The sequence below is a fragment of the Herpailurus yagouaroundi genome, unplaced genomic scaffold (genome assembly GCF_014898765.1).
Source record: "Herpailurus yagouaroundi ecotype Mexico unplaced genomic scaffold, PumYag 196, whole genome shotgun sequence".
Classification (NCBI taxonomy): domain Eukaryota; kingdom Metazoa; phylum Chordata; class Mammalia; order Carnivora; family Felidae; genus Herpailurus; species Herpailurus yagouaroundi.
Window position 1 is genome coordinate 7,558,763 of NW_024412427.1, and position 16,769 is coordinate 7,575,531.

The following is a 16,769-nucleotide window of genomic DNA, read 5'->3' on the forward strand; positions in this document are numbered from 1 at the left end:
AGATACAACTCACCGTATCAGCCACTTTTTAGTGTATGGTTCAGTGACATTAATCACATTCACATTACCGTGCACCCGAAACCACCATCCATCCCTATGACTTTTTCCATCTCCCCAACCGAAGCTCTGGACCCATTAGACAATGACTTCCCCCTTCTCCCTTCCCTCCAGCCCCTGGCTAAATTGGGGGGGGGGGGGTTGTTTTTTAATGTTTTTCATTTGTTTAAAAAAAAATTTTTTTTTCAATGTTTATTTATTTTTGGGACAGAGAGAGACAGAGCATGAACGGGGGAGGGGCAGAGAGAGAGGGAGACACAGAATCGGAAACAGGCTCCAGGCTCCGAGCCATCAGCCCAGAGCCTGACGCAGGGCTCGAACTCACGGACCACGAGATCGTGACCTGGCTGAAGTCGGACGCTTAACCGACTGCGCCACCCAGGCGCCCCTCATTTGTTTAATTGTGGTAAAATACACACAAAATCTACCGGCTTCATTATTTTCAAGTGTCCAGTTCCATGGTATTAAATACATTCACAATGTCATACAACCATCACCGCCATCGATCTCCAGAATTCTCTGCATCTCGTGAAACCGAAACTCTCTACCGATCTACGATATTAATCAATGTTGGAGGAATCTATTTTTGAGCTCTAGTGGGAAAGCTTGACCGAAAGTTCTTAAATGTGATGTGTACGACTGAAAATAACCGAGAACGTTTTGCAAAAGATGAGCAATTTGAGGAAGGACTTGTTCTCTCGTATATGAAGCCACACTAGAAAGCTAGGATCAAAACATTGCGTAACTGGCACAGAATCAGATTGCTGGAACACAATAAACAGCTTGGAAAGTCACCCTTCTTCACCGACGAGGCTCAGAGTACGAGCGTGGCATCACATACTCCCCGGCAATGGAAGGAAGCCGGACAATTGATAATGCCTTGGAAACAAAATGGATATAGACAGATTTTCATTTACTACTTTACGCTGTAACGAGTCCCAAAAGAATTAAGTGTTTAATTTATTTACAAAAGGCCACGAAAATCTAGAAGAGCATGTAGGTTAATATACAACACTGGATGAAGAAACACTTTACAGCAAGAGTCAGCAAACGTTTTTCTGTAAAGGGCATATTTTCATCTTTACAGGTCCCGTGGTCTCTGCTGCCATCACCTAACACTGTCATTGTCGTGTGAAAGCAGCCATAGACAATATGTAAATGGCTGGGTGTGGCCGTGTTCCAATAACATTCTAGTTACAAAAACAGACAGTGGCATTCAAGCCATAGTTTTGTCACCCCTGCTTTAAAGGGATAAAAGCAAAGAACAAAATAATGAAGAAAAAAAGCCACTATCATTAGATTTAACTACATAAAAACGATCTATACACAAAATGTTAAAGCAAACACACACACACACACACACACACACACACACACACTCTGAGAAAGTGTGTGCATCATACATGACAGCACAGGGTTGACATCCTCCCCACCATTTTCATGCTGTCTCTCCTCCCTTTCTCTCCTCTGTCACCCACAAACATTACCCCGTCATTGAAATCAATTAAGAAAAAGAAACAAGCTAGTAGAACAAATGGAGACACAAAAAAATAGACAACTCGGAGAAATAAAGAAATGAATGCACAGTAAGCCTACGAATAGGTATTCAACCTTAAAATTCTCAGGGTGCCTGGGTGGCTCAGTCGGTTAACCATCTGACTTTGGCTCAGGTCATGATCTCAGGGTTCGTGAGTTCGAGCCCCAACATCAGACTCTGTGCTGATAGCTCAAAGTCTGGAGCCTATTTCAGATTCTGTGTGTGTGTCTCCCTCTCTGCCCCTCCCCTGCTCGTGCTCTCTCTCTCTCACTCTCAAAAATAAATAAACATTAAACTTCTTAGTTATACATGAATTAAGACAACAGGACTATTTTCCCTATATTGAATCTGTCAGCTTTCTGTTCATCCAGCAGTGTCGATGAGCAAGGCAGAGGGGAGGCAAGGCTGGACACGGGCTGAGGGAGGTGCAAACTAACCAAATAAGCAATTTATACCAAAGCCTTGCAGATGTTTATATCGCAAATCTATGAACCTCGAATCTACCCAAAGTAAATAACCAAAGTCGTGACCAGATACTTTCATACGAAGATAAACAATGATAATCGCTATGGCATCATTTATAGTAGCAAAAATTGGAAACAACCTGAAAATCCAATCATAGGGAGTGGTTACGTACATTTTGGTACATTCAGACGAGGGAGATTGAGGGCGTCATTAAAAATCTCCTTTGCAAAGACCGTATTAAGACAATAAAAAACTGTCGACCTCTAAGCAACATCTGAGTCAACCGACAGACCTTTCTTCTAAAAATGCCTCCCTCAAAAAAAAATAAAAATAAAAATAAAAAATAAAAATAAAATAAAATAAAATAAAATAAAAATGCCTCCCTCCCTAGGCTTCTGAGATGCCACACCACCCTAGGTGTCTTTCTTCCACCTGGCAGATGACTACTGGTCCCCTTCCTTCTCTTCTTGGCTCAGCACATAGCATCTGAGGTGTCCCAGGGCTTTCTCTTGGTTTGGTTCTTTGCTCCATCTACCTTGCTATTACTATGGGCACAAAGTCATTATAGTTCTTCTGTGTCTTAAATGAAGTGATACCTCATTGTGGCTTTGATCTTCATCTGCCTAATGAGGAGTGATGTTGAGCATCTTATCATGTGTCTGTTGGCCGTCTACAGGTCTTCTTTGGGAAAATGTCTATTCAGGTCCTCTGCCCATTTTTCATTGGATCGTTTGGGCCTTCTGCTATCGAGTTGTATGAGTTCTTTATATATGTTGGATATTAACCCCCTATCTAATACATAGTTTGCAAACACTTTCTCCCACTCCGTAATTTGCTTCTTCTTTTGTTGACTGTTTCTTTTGCTGTGGATAAGCTTTTGGGTTTGATATAGGCCCACCTGCTTATTTTTTCCTTTTGTTGCTTGTACTTTTGGTGTAATATCCCCCAAGAAATGAGCTAATATTTTCTTTTTTTTTTTTTTAATTCTTTTTCAACGTTTTTTATTTATTTTTTGGGACAGGGAGAGACAGAGCATGAACGGGGGAGGGGCAGAGAGAGAGGGAGACACAGAATCGGAAACAGGCTCCAGGCTCTGAGCCATCAGCCCAGAGCCCGACGTGGGGCTCGAACCCACGGACCGCGAGATCGTGACCTGGCTGAAGTCGGACGCTTAACCGACTGTGCCACCCAGGCGCCCCTGAGCTAATATTTTCTAACAGATAATACATTACATTAAAAAAAAATAGGTATGGATAAAAGAGCCATTCAAAACGCAAAGCCACCAATGGATTTTAACATAACAAAGTTAAGAAAAGCTAAAACTTCATATGGTTTCAGATTCCACATTGAGATTAATCATCAAGAAACTATCACCTGTTGGGACGCCTGGGTGGCTCAGTCAGTTAAGCGTCTGACTCTACCTCAGCTCAGGTCATGATCTCACAATTCGTGAGTTCGAGCCCCACATCAGGCTCTGTGCTGGCAGTGCAGAGCCTGCTTGGGATTCTGTCTCCCTCTCTGTCCCTCTCCTGCTTGCTCTCTATCCTTCTCTCAAATAAAAATAAACTAAAAAATAAAAAATAAAATAAAATAAAATAAGAAAAAACTACCACCTATTGAGTTTAGTTGAGCATTAAAGAATATCCACAATTATCTGAAAAGGCAATTAAAATATTTCCTCTATTTTCCAACATATCTGTGTGAATTAAGATTTTGTCCATTTACTTTAACCAAAATAATATATCACAACAGAGAGAAGCAAAAGCAGATTAAAAAAAAATCCAGCCACCTTCTTTTAAGCCAGACCTTACAAAGATTTGCAAAAGTATAAAACAAGGCTACTCTATGTTTTTTGTTTTGAGAAATATCAGTATTTTTCATAAAAACATTTATGTTAACATGTGTGGTGGTTTTGGAACATGCCCACCATTTCTCCTCCCTTCAAGAGGTGAAGCCTAATCCCCCTACCTTTGAACAATTTAGTGACTCATCTCTAATGAACACAATATGGCAGAAGGGATGATATGTGACTTAAAAGTCTAGATCATAAAAGGCATTGTGGTTTCCCCCTTGCTCTCTCGGATCACTCACTCTGAAGAAGGCCAGCCGCCATGTTCCGAAGACACTCAAGCAGCCCTGTGAGGAGGGTTATATGGCAAGAATCGGAGGTCTCCTGCCAAGAGCCATGTGAGTGCGCCATCTTGGACACAGCTATTCCAGCTCCATTAGGCCTTGGGGTGTCTGCAACCTTATGAGAGACTCTAAGCTAGAACCACCCAAGCTCCGTTGGCCCCAGATTCTTGATCCACAGAAATTGTGTGAGACAGTAAGTGTTTATTGTTTTAAGCTGCTAAATTTTGGGCTCCTGTACTATGTAGCAATAGATAACTAGATAACTAGCGTCTAGATAACAATAGATAACTTGGTGTTTATGGTTTAATGAGCACATGTTTATTTTAATTACTCAGCTTTCATTTCTAGTGGTAAATATCAATACAGAACCCAGGTAAACAAAAGCTCTTAAGATTTCTCAGTTTTTAATAATATAAAGGGGCCCTGAGACCAAAAAGGTTGAGAACTATTGCCCTAAGCTTTTTGGCCATTGCCCCTTTATTAAACTTTTCTCAAACTACCTCATGTCAGGGCACCATTTCTTTCCTATCAGGACCCTGAGTAATAGGAAAATACCAAAATGTTACTGATAGTTGTTGCTGTTTTGGGTATCTTGATTTTACTGTCTTAATGGGTTTTTTTTTTTTTCTGTACTTTAACAATTTCCTACAAGGATGAATGATCTTTATAATTAAGAGAAGAAAAACTTCCCTTTTGAAAATCATCAAAAGTGAAAGTCAGACCTGTATTTCCTTTGGATGAGTCGACCGTTTAAGCACAACATGCAGAGGCCAGATGTCTGTCGGTGCACCTGCGTGCCGGGGAGAGGTCCGAAGGGCAGATGGTGGATGAGGGGCCAGTAGCCACAACACCTGCCCCCCCAACAACCTCAGCCAGACTGGCTCTTTCGCGCATGTTACACATTGAGTTTCTGCATAATTTCACATAAAAGTTTCCACTGCTTGAAAAAAAAAAAAAGTTTGAAAACCTTTACCGTGAGAATGAATAACAGTTGAAGAGTTAAAATTAGGCTATAGAAGAACCACTCAAACTTTTTTTGGGAATGTGAACAGAGTTTCCATAAAGAAAATCCTGCACATTCTGAGAGAACAGAAGCCCTGACAACTTAACAAATGTTCGGTGGTTTCAACAGAGGCTCGCTCATGTGGCCATGGAAAAGGCCTTAAGGCCCTGGGAGAGACAGATCAGAACCACAGGTGAGTGGCTCTCTCGTTTTCTCAGGAAAATCCAAAGCCGGAGATGCTAAAAGCACGGACTTCGGAGACACCAGATCTGGGTTCAAGTTCCAGGTCTGACACTAAAAACTTAAGAGATCTTTGGCAAGTGACATAGCCAAACTGAAGTTGGAGAACGCAAAATGGTACAGCCATTTTGGAAAACAGGTTAGCGGTTTCCTAAACAGAAATTTGCCATGTGACCCAGCAATTCCATTCCCAGGTAACCACCCAAGAGAAATAAAAACATACATCCGCACAAAGACTTGCACACAACTGTTCTTAGCAGCATTATTCATCATAACTCAAGGTGGAAGCGATCCAAATGTTCCTCAACCGGTGAACGGAGAAACAAAATGCGGCATATCCACACAATGGAATACTAAAGGGCGATAAAAGGAAGAAAGTCCTGATACATGCCACAACCTGAACGCACCCTGAAAACATTACTCTAAATGAAACAAGCCAATCGCAAAAGATCACATATTAGCTGAGTCCATGTACGTGGAACATTCCAGAAAAGGCAAAGATACAGAGGCAGAAAACAGACTAGTGGTTGCCTGGGGCTGGGGACAGGAGTGACTACAAGTGGGCACAAAGTGTCTTTTTGGGGTGACGGAATGTTCAAAACTCGGGTTGTGGTGATGAGAGCACAACTCTGTAAATGTCCTGAAAATCATTGAATCGCACCCTTAAAATGGGCACATTCTGCGATATGTAAATTAAAACTCAATAGAGCTGTTTTTAAACAATGGGATTTGACTCTCTACCTCAGAGGGTTGTTGTGAGGATGAACTGAGATGACGTCTGATACATCATCAAGTAAGCACTCGATAAATACTAGTAATGATGACAATCGGTGTATATACTAGTAACGGATTATGTAAGTGGAGACCACGCATAATGCAGAATTGCAACAATTTATAGCACTTATCTACTCCTTAGCATGCCACTCCAACATCTGTAAAGTCGATTTAACCCCAGAACAACTTTTTTTTTCTTTTTTTTAACGTTTTTATTTATTTTTGAGAGACAGAGCGCAAGCAGGAGAGAGGCAAAGAGAGAGGGAGACACAGAATCCGAAGCAGGCTCCAGGCTCTGAGCGGCCAGCACAGAGCCCGACGCGGGGCTCAAATCCACGAACCATAAGATCATGGCCTGAGCCGAAGTCGGACGCTTAACCAACTGAGCCACCCTGGCTCCCCAGCTCCAGGACAACTTTCTGAGGCAGGTGTATTATATCATCTTCATTTTCACAGACGGGGAAACTGAGGCCCCAAGAAGTTTAGTAACCTTCCCACGGTTGCACAGCTGGGACACAGCAGAGGTGGGATCTGAATCCTGGAGAAATGGCTCTGGAGTGCCTACTCTTGGCCACGACACTGCACAGCCTCTCAGTAAACGCCAGCTTGTCTATTCAGTTACTGCTCTCACTGGCGGTGCAGTGGGGTGCAGAGAAGGCTCACAGACAGCTCCCCAAGACTCAAGACCCAACCCCTAGGGTTACAGGAGTCAGGGGAAAGAGTGTTCCAGACAGAGGGGTCTGCATATACAAAGGCGGGGAGGTAAGAGAACCGAGGGCGTATGGGAAGAACAGGAGATGGCTGGAGGATGGGGCGATGCTGGGCAGAGGGCACCTGAGGGTGGGATTCAGGCAGGTCCAAGGCCAAGGAGGGTCCCTGGTGCCCGGACGTTAGCCTGAAGGCAATGCAGAGCCAGAGAAGGAAATACAGAGAGTCCCTCCCCAACGCTGCCTTTCTCTGGGTCGACTCACATTGCCCTGGCAGGTGGAGAAGGTTGACTCAGCCACTGCTGTGAGCTGAAGGGAGCGGGGGAGCTGCCACCCCCATTCCCATCCCGCCGCGAGCTGACGCCCCTGCAGCCTCCCCAACAGCAGCTCTACCGGCACATAGAAACCATCGCAGCCAGCTGGGAGCAGCGGGCTCTGTCATGCTGCCAGGGAGCTGAGCGTAGCCCGGCCAGACTGCCGGCTGCCTGATGGAAGCTTCACGCCCCTGCCCAAACCCAGCCGCCTGAGGACCCCGGGGGGACCGCTCACCCCACCCCACGGCCCACCACAGCGCCCAGTATGCTGGCCGTCCACCCTCGCTCGGCTGGCCCCAGGGGCCAGCACTTTGCTCGTTCAAATTGAATACACATGTCCTTGCCTCCGGCTCTTCCATTTTCCCACGTCCGTCCTTGAGACACAGCTGCCTGTGTGCACGGAACGTTCACTTGGGCCAAAGCAAAACTACTGAGGAAGCCTCCATGCCTATCAATGAGGAACCAGTTCAAAAACTCCGCTGATGGGGTGCCTGAGTGGCTCAGTCGGTTGAGCGACTGACTTCGGCTCAGGTCATGATCTCGCAGTTCCGGAGTTCAAGCCCCGCGTCAGGCTCTGGGCTGACAGCTCGGAGCCTGGAGCATGCTTCGGATTCTGTGTCTGCCTCTCTCTCTCTTTCTCTCTCTCTTTTTCTCAAAAATAAATATTAAAAAAAGATTTTTGTTTAAATTCTGGTGAATCCATACCACGGAATACTACACAGCAGTTAAAAAGAATAATACAGATCTATTATCCTGGGGTACCGGCATGAAAACACCTCCAAGACACGTTGGAGAAACGTGGGTGGAAAAACAAATTGCAGAGTAACGTAACCAGTGTATCATCATTTGGGTAAAAACAAAACAAAAACAGGGGCGCCTGGGTGGCTCAGTCGGTAAGGCGTCTGACTTCGGCTCAGGTCACGATCGGGCGGTTCATGAGTTCGAGCCCCGCGTCGGGCTCTGGGCTGACGGCTTGGAGCCTGGAGCCTGTTTCAGATTCTGTGTCTCCCTCTTTCCCTGCCCCTCCCCCACTCGCACTCTGTCTCTCTCTTTCTCTCAAAAACATAGGAACATTAAAAAAACAAAAAAACAAAAAATCCCCAATTCGTGGCCTCTCGAATTCTCCAAGTCTACAAACACACAGGTAAATGAGAAAAGCACCTGGAAGGAAACACATCAAAGTAACAGAAAGAACGAAGAGGTGGAGGGAGGGACCCTGTGTATGCCTCTGTGTTGAGTTTTAGAAGAAGAATGTGTTTATGGATATTTGGGTTCTTTAAAAAGTGTGTTAAAACACCCACACACACACACACACACACACACACACAGAGGGGAAAAGCGGGTTAAAATGCCCACCACCCTGGGGCTGCGTTCAGCGTCACTTTTCAGACAGCTGTCACATTCAGCATCTTGTCTAATTCTTGCCACACCCCCCCCCTTGAGGACAAGGTTCAAAACTCCATTTTACAGACCCAGAAACTGGACCAGAGAGGTTGTAACAAGCCGCTCCAGATTGCGCGCAAGGCCAAGGGGGCTCGCGGTCCTGGCCCCGAGCCCAGGGCTCCTTCTCAGCGGCACGTGGGCGCCTATGAGGGTGTGGGGCCCACGCTGGGGCCGGGCAGGCGCCCCTGTTCTGAGCTGTCAGCCAGCTCACAGAGCCCCTTCAGGGAGGGGAGTGGGGCTTTGTCAGGGAAAGAGGGAAGAAAAGACGAGTGGCAAAAGAAGAGATGATGAACCGCCACCCACGACAAAAATCAGACATCATTGATGTGTCGCCCACTGAGTGGGATGGGTCTGCCGCGTCACCCAGCAAATCTCGTGTGGGAAGGAGCCTCGCAGGGCCGGTCCCCCGAGCCTGACATTTCAAGCCTCTCCCTCTCTCTCTCTCTCTCTCTCTCTCTCCCCCCCCCCCCCCCCCAGGCTGCTCACCCCAGGCTCTCAGCTGCGCGGTTTCCAGCTGAGTGGTTCCAGGAATGCTTCTGCTCAGTTCCCAGAACACCATAGCCGGGGCAGTAGAAATGTGCTTCTCAGAAGGTGCTAGAACCTGAGGAGCAATGTGCGAAAAACCCAACACCCTCTAGTGAAAGTGCCGTCCCTCTTTCAACAACTATTTTAGCACCACGTGTCTGAGGGGGTGCAGAGGCAGGAGGAGGCCGGAGGGACCCAGGAAGCATGGCTAGGCCTCTCCAGGGACAGCCAGAAAGGACTCCTGTACAGAAGGAGGGGACTGGAGGGGGCACAGGACACATACGCAAACCTCAGCTGCACAAGGACCGGGCACGTTCAGAGAAGAGAGCTTTGGTCAAATCATGGATCCTCCAGTCATTCATATAACCGGAAACAAACCCACGAGGCCATGAGACCAGCGACAACAGCTGGCATCCTGAGCTTTCTGGTCCCAGCTTTGCCACCTTGGTCAAGGCTCTGAACCTCTCTGGGTCTCAGTTTCCCTATCTGTAACATGGGTGCCTATTACACGTGTCTTTAGGGTATTGTGATATCTGGATGGAGGACAGATAATACCATAATGAAGTCAAATGTAACAAGTACAGGGTATCCATAAAATCTGGAAACGGATTCTATGAGTGTATCTATATGTGTTCGTGTTCATTTGTTTGTTCTATGTGTGTTCGTGCTCATTTATTTGTTCGCTTTATAGAGTGAAAATGTCCTAGACAACATTGTATATATTTGTCCGTTTCTAGACTTTATGAACACCCTATGTATAAACATAATTACACATACAAATAGTACATTAGACAAACGTTATATATATATATATACATATTCATTATATAAATATAATGAAATAAACTATAGTCATAACACAATAAAATAAAGCATACTAATAACTCCTCACACAGAATGAGGGACTATCCATGCCCAAGAACTCGGGGATATTCCCTCATTTCATGCTCACAGCAAGGCCTTGCAGCGGATACTAGCATTTATCCCCACCTTACAGAGGGGCAAACTAAGGCACAGGGAACCGAAGTGAGCCGCCTACTTGCCAGAGTCACCCCGGGGTCTAAAAGACAAAGCCAGCTTCAGAAGGGAGGGCAGTCTAACTTCCGGCCTGGGCTATTAACCACCGCTCTACACCCGCCCCGCTCTGCAGCCAAGGCCAGACAAAACTCAACCGCACACAGAGCGCCCTGGGCGCTGGTGGGGCGCCCAACAGGGCCTTAAATGCAAGATCCTCGAGTATGGCTCTCTTGGAGGAGCAAGACCAGATCGAATTTGTTCACCACACTTGGAATAGAAATGCGCAAGGGGGGGGCGGGGGGAGGGGGGCCTAAACATTCACGGAGGGAAGGGAAATCAGCATGGAATTCATCAGCCAAAGGCTAGAAAAAAAAAAAAGTCTCCCATAATTCAGGCCCCGCGACGTAAGCGCCCTTGCTAGCACCTGCGGGGGGGCTGCCCAAACCTGGGAGGGGCCGGCACCCCTCCGCCGCGAAGCCCCTGGAGGCCAGCCCCGGGGGGGGGGGGGCGGGGGGGGCGCCCGGGGCCGAGGGCGGAGCGGCCTACCTTCCTCGGCGTCGTTCCTCAGGGAGGCCTCCAGCAGGGCCACGCTGGCCTCGAAGGACACCTTCTTCCGCCGGCCGCCAGTGCTGCGCTTCCGCTCGTGCTTCCGCTTGCGGTGCTGCAAGTCCTGCTCGTACTGCGCCCACTTCTTGAGCTGCTGGGCCCGGCGCTTCTGGGCGGCGCGCAGCCGCTCCAGCGTGGGCACCTTCTCCAACAGCTGCAGCTCCGTCAACAGGTCCACGTGGCTGGCCATGGCCTTGGCGCCTCCCCACACCCCGGCGGGGCGCTAGCGCGGTGCGCCGGGTGCCAGCGGAGCGCGGGGGCTCCTGCGGGACTGGGGCCTCATGGTGGGGCCTGTGCGGGGAGAGAGACACAGATGGACACGCCGGTCAGGCTCAAAACACCGATCAGAGGGTGTCGTTCGCCCCGTGTTGAGAACACTATTTTATTCCTTTTTTAAAATTGAGATATAATTGGCCTATAACGTTGCGGAAGTCTAGGGCGCAAAGCGTTGATTTGATACACTTATCTATTGGCAATATGGTGACCCTTGCAGCCTTAGCTGCGTGATTACTCCGTCGCGCCGCATAATTACTGCTTTTTTGGGGTTGCATTGTTATTTCACAGAAGGTTGTTATAGTGTTATAACATATAAGGAGCTTGTTATACTGCTATAACACATAAAGGGTTTTGGTCATTTTTAAAGGAATTAATACCATATTTTACATTTCTCGGTATTAATTTATAATATGGTAAATACTGACAGATATAATCCACAAAAACAAAATCTCTTGGAGATCCTTAATTTTAAGAGCATAAAGGGGTCCTAAGACCCCTTTAGGCAAGTTTGGTAATTGCCTACCTACAGGAGTCTAGAACATCTTAGTTCAAGTTTTCTTCTTTGGGTGACCTTAAATTTTTCTTTTAAATCATGCCTTTTGTGGGTCGCCTAGGTGGCCCAGTCGGTTATGCCTCGACTCCTGGTTTCAGCTCAGGTCACGATCTCACAGTTTGTGAGTTTGAGCCCCACATTGGGCTCCATGCTAACAGCTAGGAGCCTGCTTGAGATTTCTCTCTCTCCCTCACTCTCTGCCCTTCTCCCACTTGTGCTCTCTCTCTCTCTCTCAGAATAAATAAACAATAGGGGCGCCTGGGTGGCTCAGTCGGTTGAGCATCCGACTTCGGCTCAGGTCATGATCTTGCAGTTTGTGAGTTCAAGCCCCGCGTAGGGCTCTGCGCTGACAGCAGGGAGCCTCCTTCAGAGTCTGTGTCTCCTCCTCTCTCCGCCCCTCCCCTGCTCATGCTCTGTCTCTCTGTCTCTCAATAATAAATAAGGGTTAAAGAAAAAAATTTTTTAAAGAATAAATAAACAAATCACACCTCTTGCTCTCATAGATTCCTGGACAACACGAAGTCGACAAAATTTCAATCTCATTCCAGCGGGTCCCTGTCCCTCATTCAGCACAGACCCTATGGGTTCTCACACACAGGGAAAGGGTCTTGGCACAATCACTCGCACCTCTTTAAGCCTGTTTTCCTGCCTTTATAATGTTGTAGCCACCTCCCAGAACTGATAGGAATAAAGAGAGCTGACCAAAAAGGGTTATACAACTAACAGCAGAAACAGCTTGGAGGAAGAAGATCAGGGACATGTAAATGCAGCCCATCCGGGAAGCCACAGCAAGGCTGGTGGATGATTGTGGGCTGTTGGGTAATTAGACAGGAGACTGGCGCAGGTCTGCATTTGCATAATGCCTTAATGCCTGCTGGTCCCAAGGGGTCAGGATAGCCTTGGGCTTCAGGAAGTGATCACTGGTCTTCTGGGTTCCCTGCTCTGCTCCCAGAGTGTCCATCCTCCAGACGCTAAAGACCAGGCTTCAGCCTTAGCCTGGACCCTTGGGAGCTCAGGTTGGGCCAGGTTGTTCTTCTGGTCCCTCCCAGCTCCCAGTCTGGAGGGCAGACAAGCAAATGGGGAAGGGGCTGGCTTGGGCTGGCTTGGCCAGGCTGGAGGGCAAAAGCCCTAAGGGTCCGAGTAAACTTGATTCAAATGTAAACAGAAGCTGAAGGTAAGACTCAGCAAAAAAACAAAACAAACACAAACAAACAGCAGGCCTACAGCCTTTGGTTGCTTTTTGTTTCGTTTTGCCATGCAATGCTTTATTTCTTTATTTCTTTTTTTTTTTTAATTTTTTTTTTCAACGTTTATTTATTTTGGGGACAGAGAGAGACAGAGCATGAACGGGGGAGGGGCAGAGAGAGAGGGAGACACAGAATCGGAAACAGGCTCCAGGCTCTGAGCCATCAGCCCAGAGCCCGAGGTGGGGCTCGAACTCACGGACTGCGAGATCGTGACCTGGCTGAAGTCGGACGCTTAACCGACTGCGCCACCCAGGCGCCCCTATTTCTTTATTTCTTTATTGAGAGAGAGAGAGAGAGAGAGATGCAAGTGCATGAGGGGAGGGGAGTGCGGGGGTGGAGAGAGAAAAGTGGGGCTCACCTAGGGCTTGTGTTTTTACCTGAATCGGGGCTGGAGCTCACCAGAAGGGAGGCGCAAGCCCACCCCACGCGGGGCTCGTGCTCACCTGATGTGGGGCTCGAACTCACCAACTGCAAGATCGCGACCTGAGCGGAAGTCAGATGCTTAACAGCTGAGCCCCCCAGGTGGCCCCCATGCAATGCTTTTTAAATTAATTTATTAAAATTTTTATTTTGAGATGTTGTAGATGCAGATGCAGTTGTGGCAAATAATAGGCAACGTTTACCTAGTTTATCCCTATGATAGCATCCTGCCAAACTGTAGTACAAGATCACAACCGGGGACCCTGACATTGACACAACCTAGCAATCCATTCAGAGTAGGTTTGGGGCGCCTGGGTGCCTCAGTCGGTTAACCGTCCTACTCTTGATATCTGCTCAGGTCATGAGCTCACAGTTTCATGAGTTCAAGCCCCGGGTCAGGTTCTGCACGCTGACAGCACAGAGCCTGCTTGGGATTCTCTCTCTCCCACTCTCTCTGCCCCTCCCCCGTTTGTGCTCTCTCTGTCGCTCTCAAAATAAATAAATAAACTTTAAAAAAAAATCCCTGGGGGCGCCTGGGTGGCTCAGTCGGTCAAGCGTCTGACTTCGGCTCAGGTCGTGATCTCGCAGTCCGTGAGTTCCAGCCCGCGTCGGGTTCTGTGCTGACAGCTCAGAGCCTGGAGCCTGTTTCAGATGCTGTGTCTCCCTCTCTCTCTGACCCTCCCACACTCTGTCTCTGTCTCTCTCAAAACATAAACAAACATTTAAAAAATTAAAAAGGGGCGCCTGTGTGGCTCAGTCGGTTAAGCGTCGACTTCAGCTCAGGTCGCGATCTTGCGGTCCGTGGGTTCGAGCCCCACGTCGGGCTCTGGGCTGATGGCTCAGAGCCTGGAGCCTGCTTCAGATTCTGTGTCTCCCTCTCTCTTTGACCCTCCCCCGTTCATGCTGTCTCTCTCTGTCTCAAAAATAAATAAAGGTTAAAAAAAAAATTTTTTTTTAAATCCCTGGTTTTACATGAACTCGTTTGTGTGTGTGTGTTTAGTTTTACACAACGTCATCCGACGTGTAGGTTTGTGTGTCCACCACCACGGTCGAGGTACGAACAGCTCCATCACCCGAGGATCCCTAACCTCCCTTCTCTCAAAGCACTCCCGTCCTTGCCCTTGGCAGTCACTAACCTGGTCCCCATCTCCAGAATTTTGTCACTTCGAAAATGAGTAGGGTTCCATTGTGCGGATGTACCACGGTGTGTTAACCCTTTACTCACCGAAGAATGTCTGGGCTCTTTCCAGCTTGGGGCTATCACATTCATGTGCAAGCTTTGTGTGAATACAAGTTTTCACTTCTTTGGAGCAAATGCCCAAGAGTACAACTGCTGGCCCATGTGGTAATGACATGACTAGTTCTATGTGAAAACAAAACAAAACTGTCAAACTGTTTCCCAGAGTGACGGTACCATTGTTCATTCCCGCCAGCGACGTATGAGCATTCCGGTTCCTCCACCAGCATTTGGTGCTGTCACTGTGTCGTATTTTAGCCATTTAGATAGATATTTTGGTTGCCTTTTTCAAAAGTGGGGAGTTCGGAAGCGCTGTATTCACAACCACATCATCTCATCGTGATGGCCAGAGCTGGCGGACCACATATTCACGTCTCCCCACTTCCTCAAGTGATCAAACGCTGAACGCATACCCGCTCTGTGACAAGCCCTGCTTCAGAGATGGAACACGGACTAGCTCTACCTTCTAGGAAACCCCAGTCTGTCTGTCTTCTGTCTGTCTACCAGTGTATCTACAGATTCTTTCCATCCTCCTGGCAATCTAATGAGGTAGGTACTATCATCATCCCCGTTTCACAGAGAGGGAAATTGAGGCACAGAGAGATTAAGTAATTTACCTAGCATCACATCCTAGCTAGAAAATGGAAGAGCCAGTCCGCCTGGGGTTATGAGGAAGGCTCTCCAGAGCAGGGGACAACCATTAAGAACGAGGAGGGGGAGGAGGGGCACCTGGGTGGCTCAGTCGGTTAAGCATCCGACTTTGGCTCAGGTCATGATCTTGGGGTTCATGAGTTCGAGCCCCGCGTCGGTCTGTGTGCTGCCAGCTCGGAGCCTGGAGCCTGCTTTGGACTCTGTGTCTCCCTCTCTCTCTGCCCCTCTCCCTTTCACACACTCTCTCTCTCTCTCTCTCTCTCTCTCTCTCTCTCAAAAATAAATAAACATTAAAATTAAAAAAAAAAAGGGGAATGATGAGGAAGAGTAGTTTGCCAGATGAAAAGGACAGACACAGGCGGAGAGGAAGCTGGGCGGTGTTTAAAGGCATGCAGGGGGGCCGACCGCCATGGAGGGAATTCTAGGGACCAACACCCACAGTCACGGCTTGAGGAGAATGGGCTGCTCAGCCCAAAAAGAAGAAGGGGCAGGGCGGGGGAGAGGGCAATTTGTGGCGAGAGGCCAGACTTCACTGGGAAGCCCCCTGGTCCACGTCGCATCTGGCTGGCCAGCTGGTTGGGTGTTGGACCACACCATGTTTTATCACGCTGTAATGTACTGCTAATGTTTACAACTTGAACCTTTAACATCCAAAATCAGATCTTCAGGTTTTCTTAGACCATCTCAGCATCGGCCACACGGGGCTCACGCGGCAACAACCCGCAGATGCGGAGGAGGACTGTCCCATGCAGGTAGGGACACTACCCTCCCACCCATTACCCCACCTGACCTCCTTCACTAATTGGCATCACTTTGCCGGCTCCTGTGGTCATCTGAGTTCGCAAGCCCCGTCTTAGGCAGAATGAGACAGCAGTCTCCAAATACCCAGAAAGAAAGAAAAGAGAGTCTATGTATCTCCCCAGGGAAGAACAGGAGTGGGCACAGGGGCACAGTGCTGTGCACCTGTCCTCAGAGCGGCCCAACAAACAATTCAGCGAGGGGCTTGTGGTCTCAGGAGGCGGCAGATTCTCCATCACTCACTGGAGAACGCCGTTTCCCCTTCGGTCAGATCGGCCTGAGTATTCCACAAGATTGCTTTTGGCCCTCACATTCTGTACACACTTACTCCTTTTTGCAATATTGAGTGTTTACTGATCACCCACTAAGTGAGAGGTACCAAAAGCCTGCCAAGACTAAAGATAAGAAGCATACCAATCACTTATCCTGTTCATTAAAGCACTTAATCCTTTTCTAAGGACTCCCAGCCATCTTCTTAGCCAAGTGTTTCCCTAAGTGTGGAAAGAGAATCCACTCCAAGAAAATTTTCAAAAGTATGGGACAAGATTTAACATCACGGGAACTCAGAGAAAGAGCAACTTCTCTTCTTCGTCTCTTTTTTAATCCATCAGATTTTCTCCAGGAGACAGTGTCCGTGGGGTGCTCATAGACCTTAAACATCATTATAACCCTGTCAATCTCCCTTGTAAACAAAGAGAAGGCGGGCCTCAGGCTCATAGCGTTGGGGATAGAACGCGAAAACATTGTTTTGTTTTCTGTGGATTTG

General features: G+C 47.7%; 1 protein-coding gene and 1 long non-coding RNA gene across 3 annotated transcripts in view; one reads left to right on the plus strand and one right to left on the minus strand.

Annotated features, from left to right (window-relative positions):
- PPP1R16B (protein phosphatase 1 regulatory subunit 16B) overlaps positions 1 to 16,769 on the minus strand; it is a 101,131-nt gene that overhangs the window by 62,445 nt on the left and 21,917 nt on the right. The window contains exon 2 of one of the 2 annotated variants that reach the window (XM_040447067.1): positions 10,762 to 11,112. The exons of the other annotated variant lie outside the window; for it this stretch is intronic. Coding sequence (XP_040303001.1) covers positions 10,762 to 11,011 — 250 coding nt within the window. The 5' untranslated portion in view covers positions 11,012 to 11,112. The remainder of the gene's footprint in view (positions 1 to 10,761; positions 11,113 to 16,769) is intronic. 2 annotated transcript variants of the gene reach the window in all.
- LOC121012202 (uncharacterized) lies at positions 3,644 to 5,201 on the plus strand. Its single transcript, XR_005782013.1, has 2 exons — positions 3,644 to 4,385; positions 4,845 to 5,201. It is a non-coding gene; the product is annotated as an uncharacterized LOC121012202 (long non-coding RNA).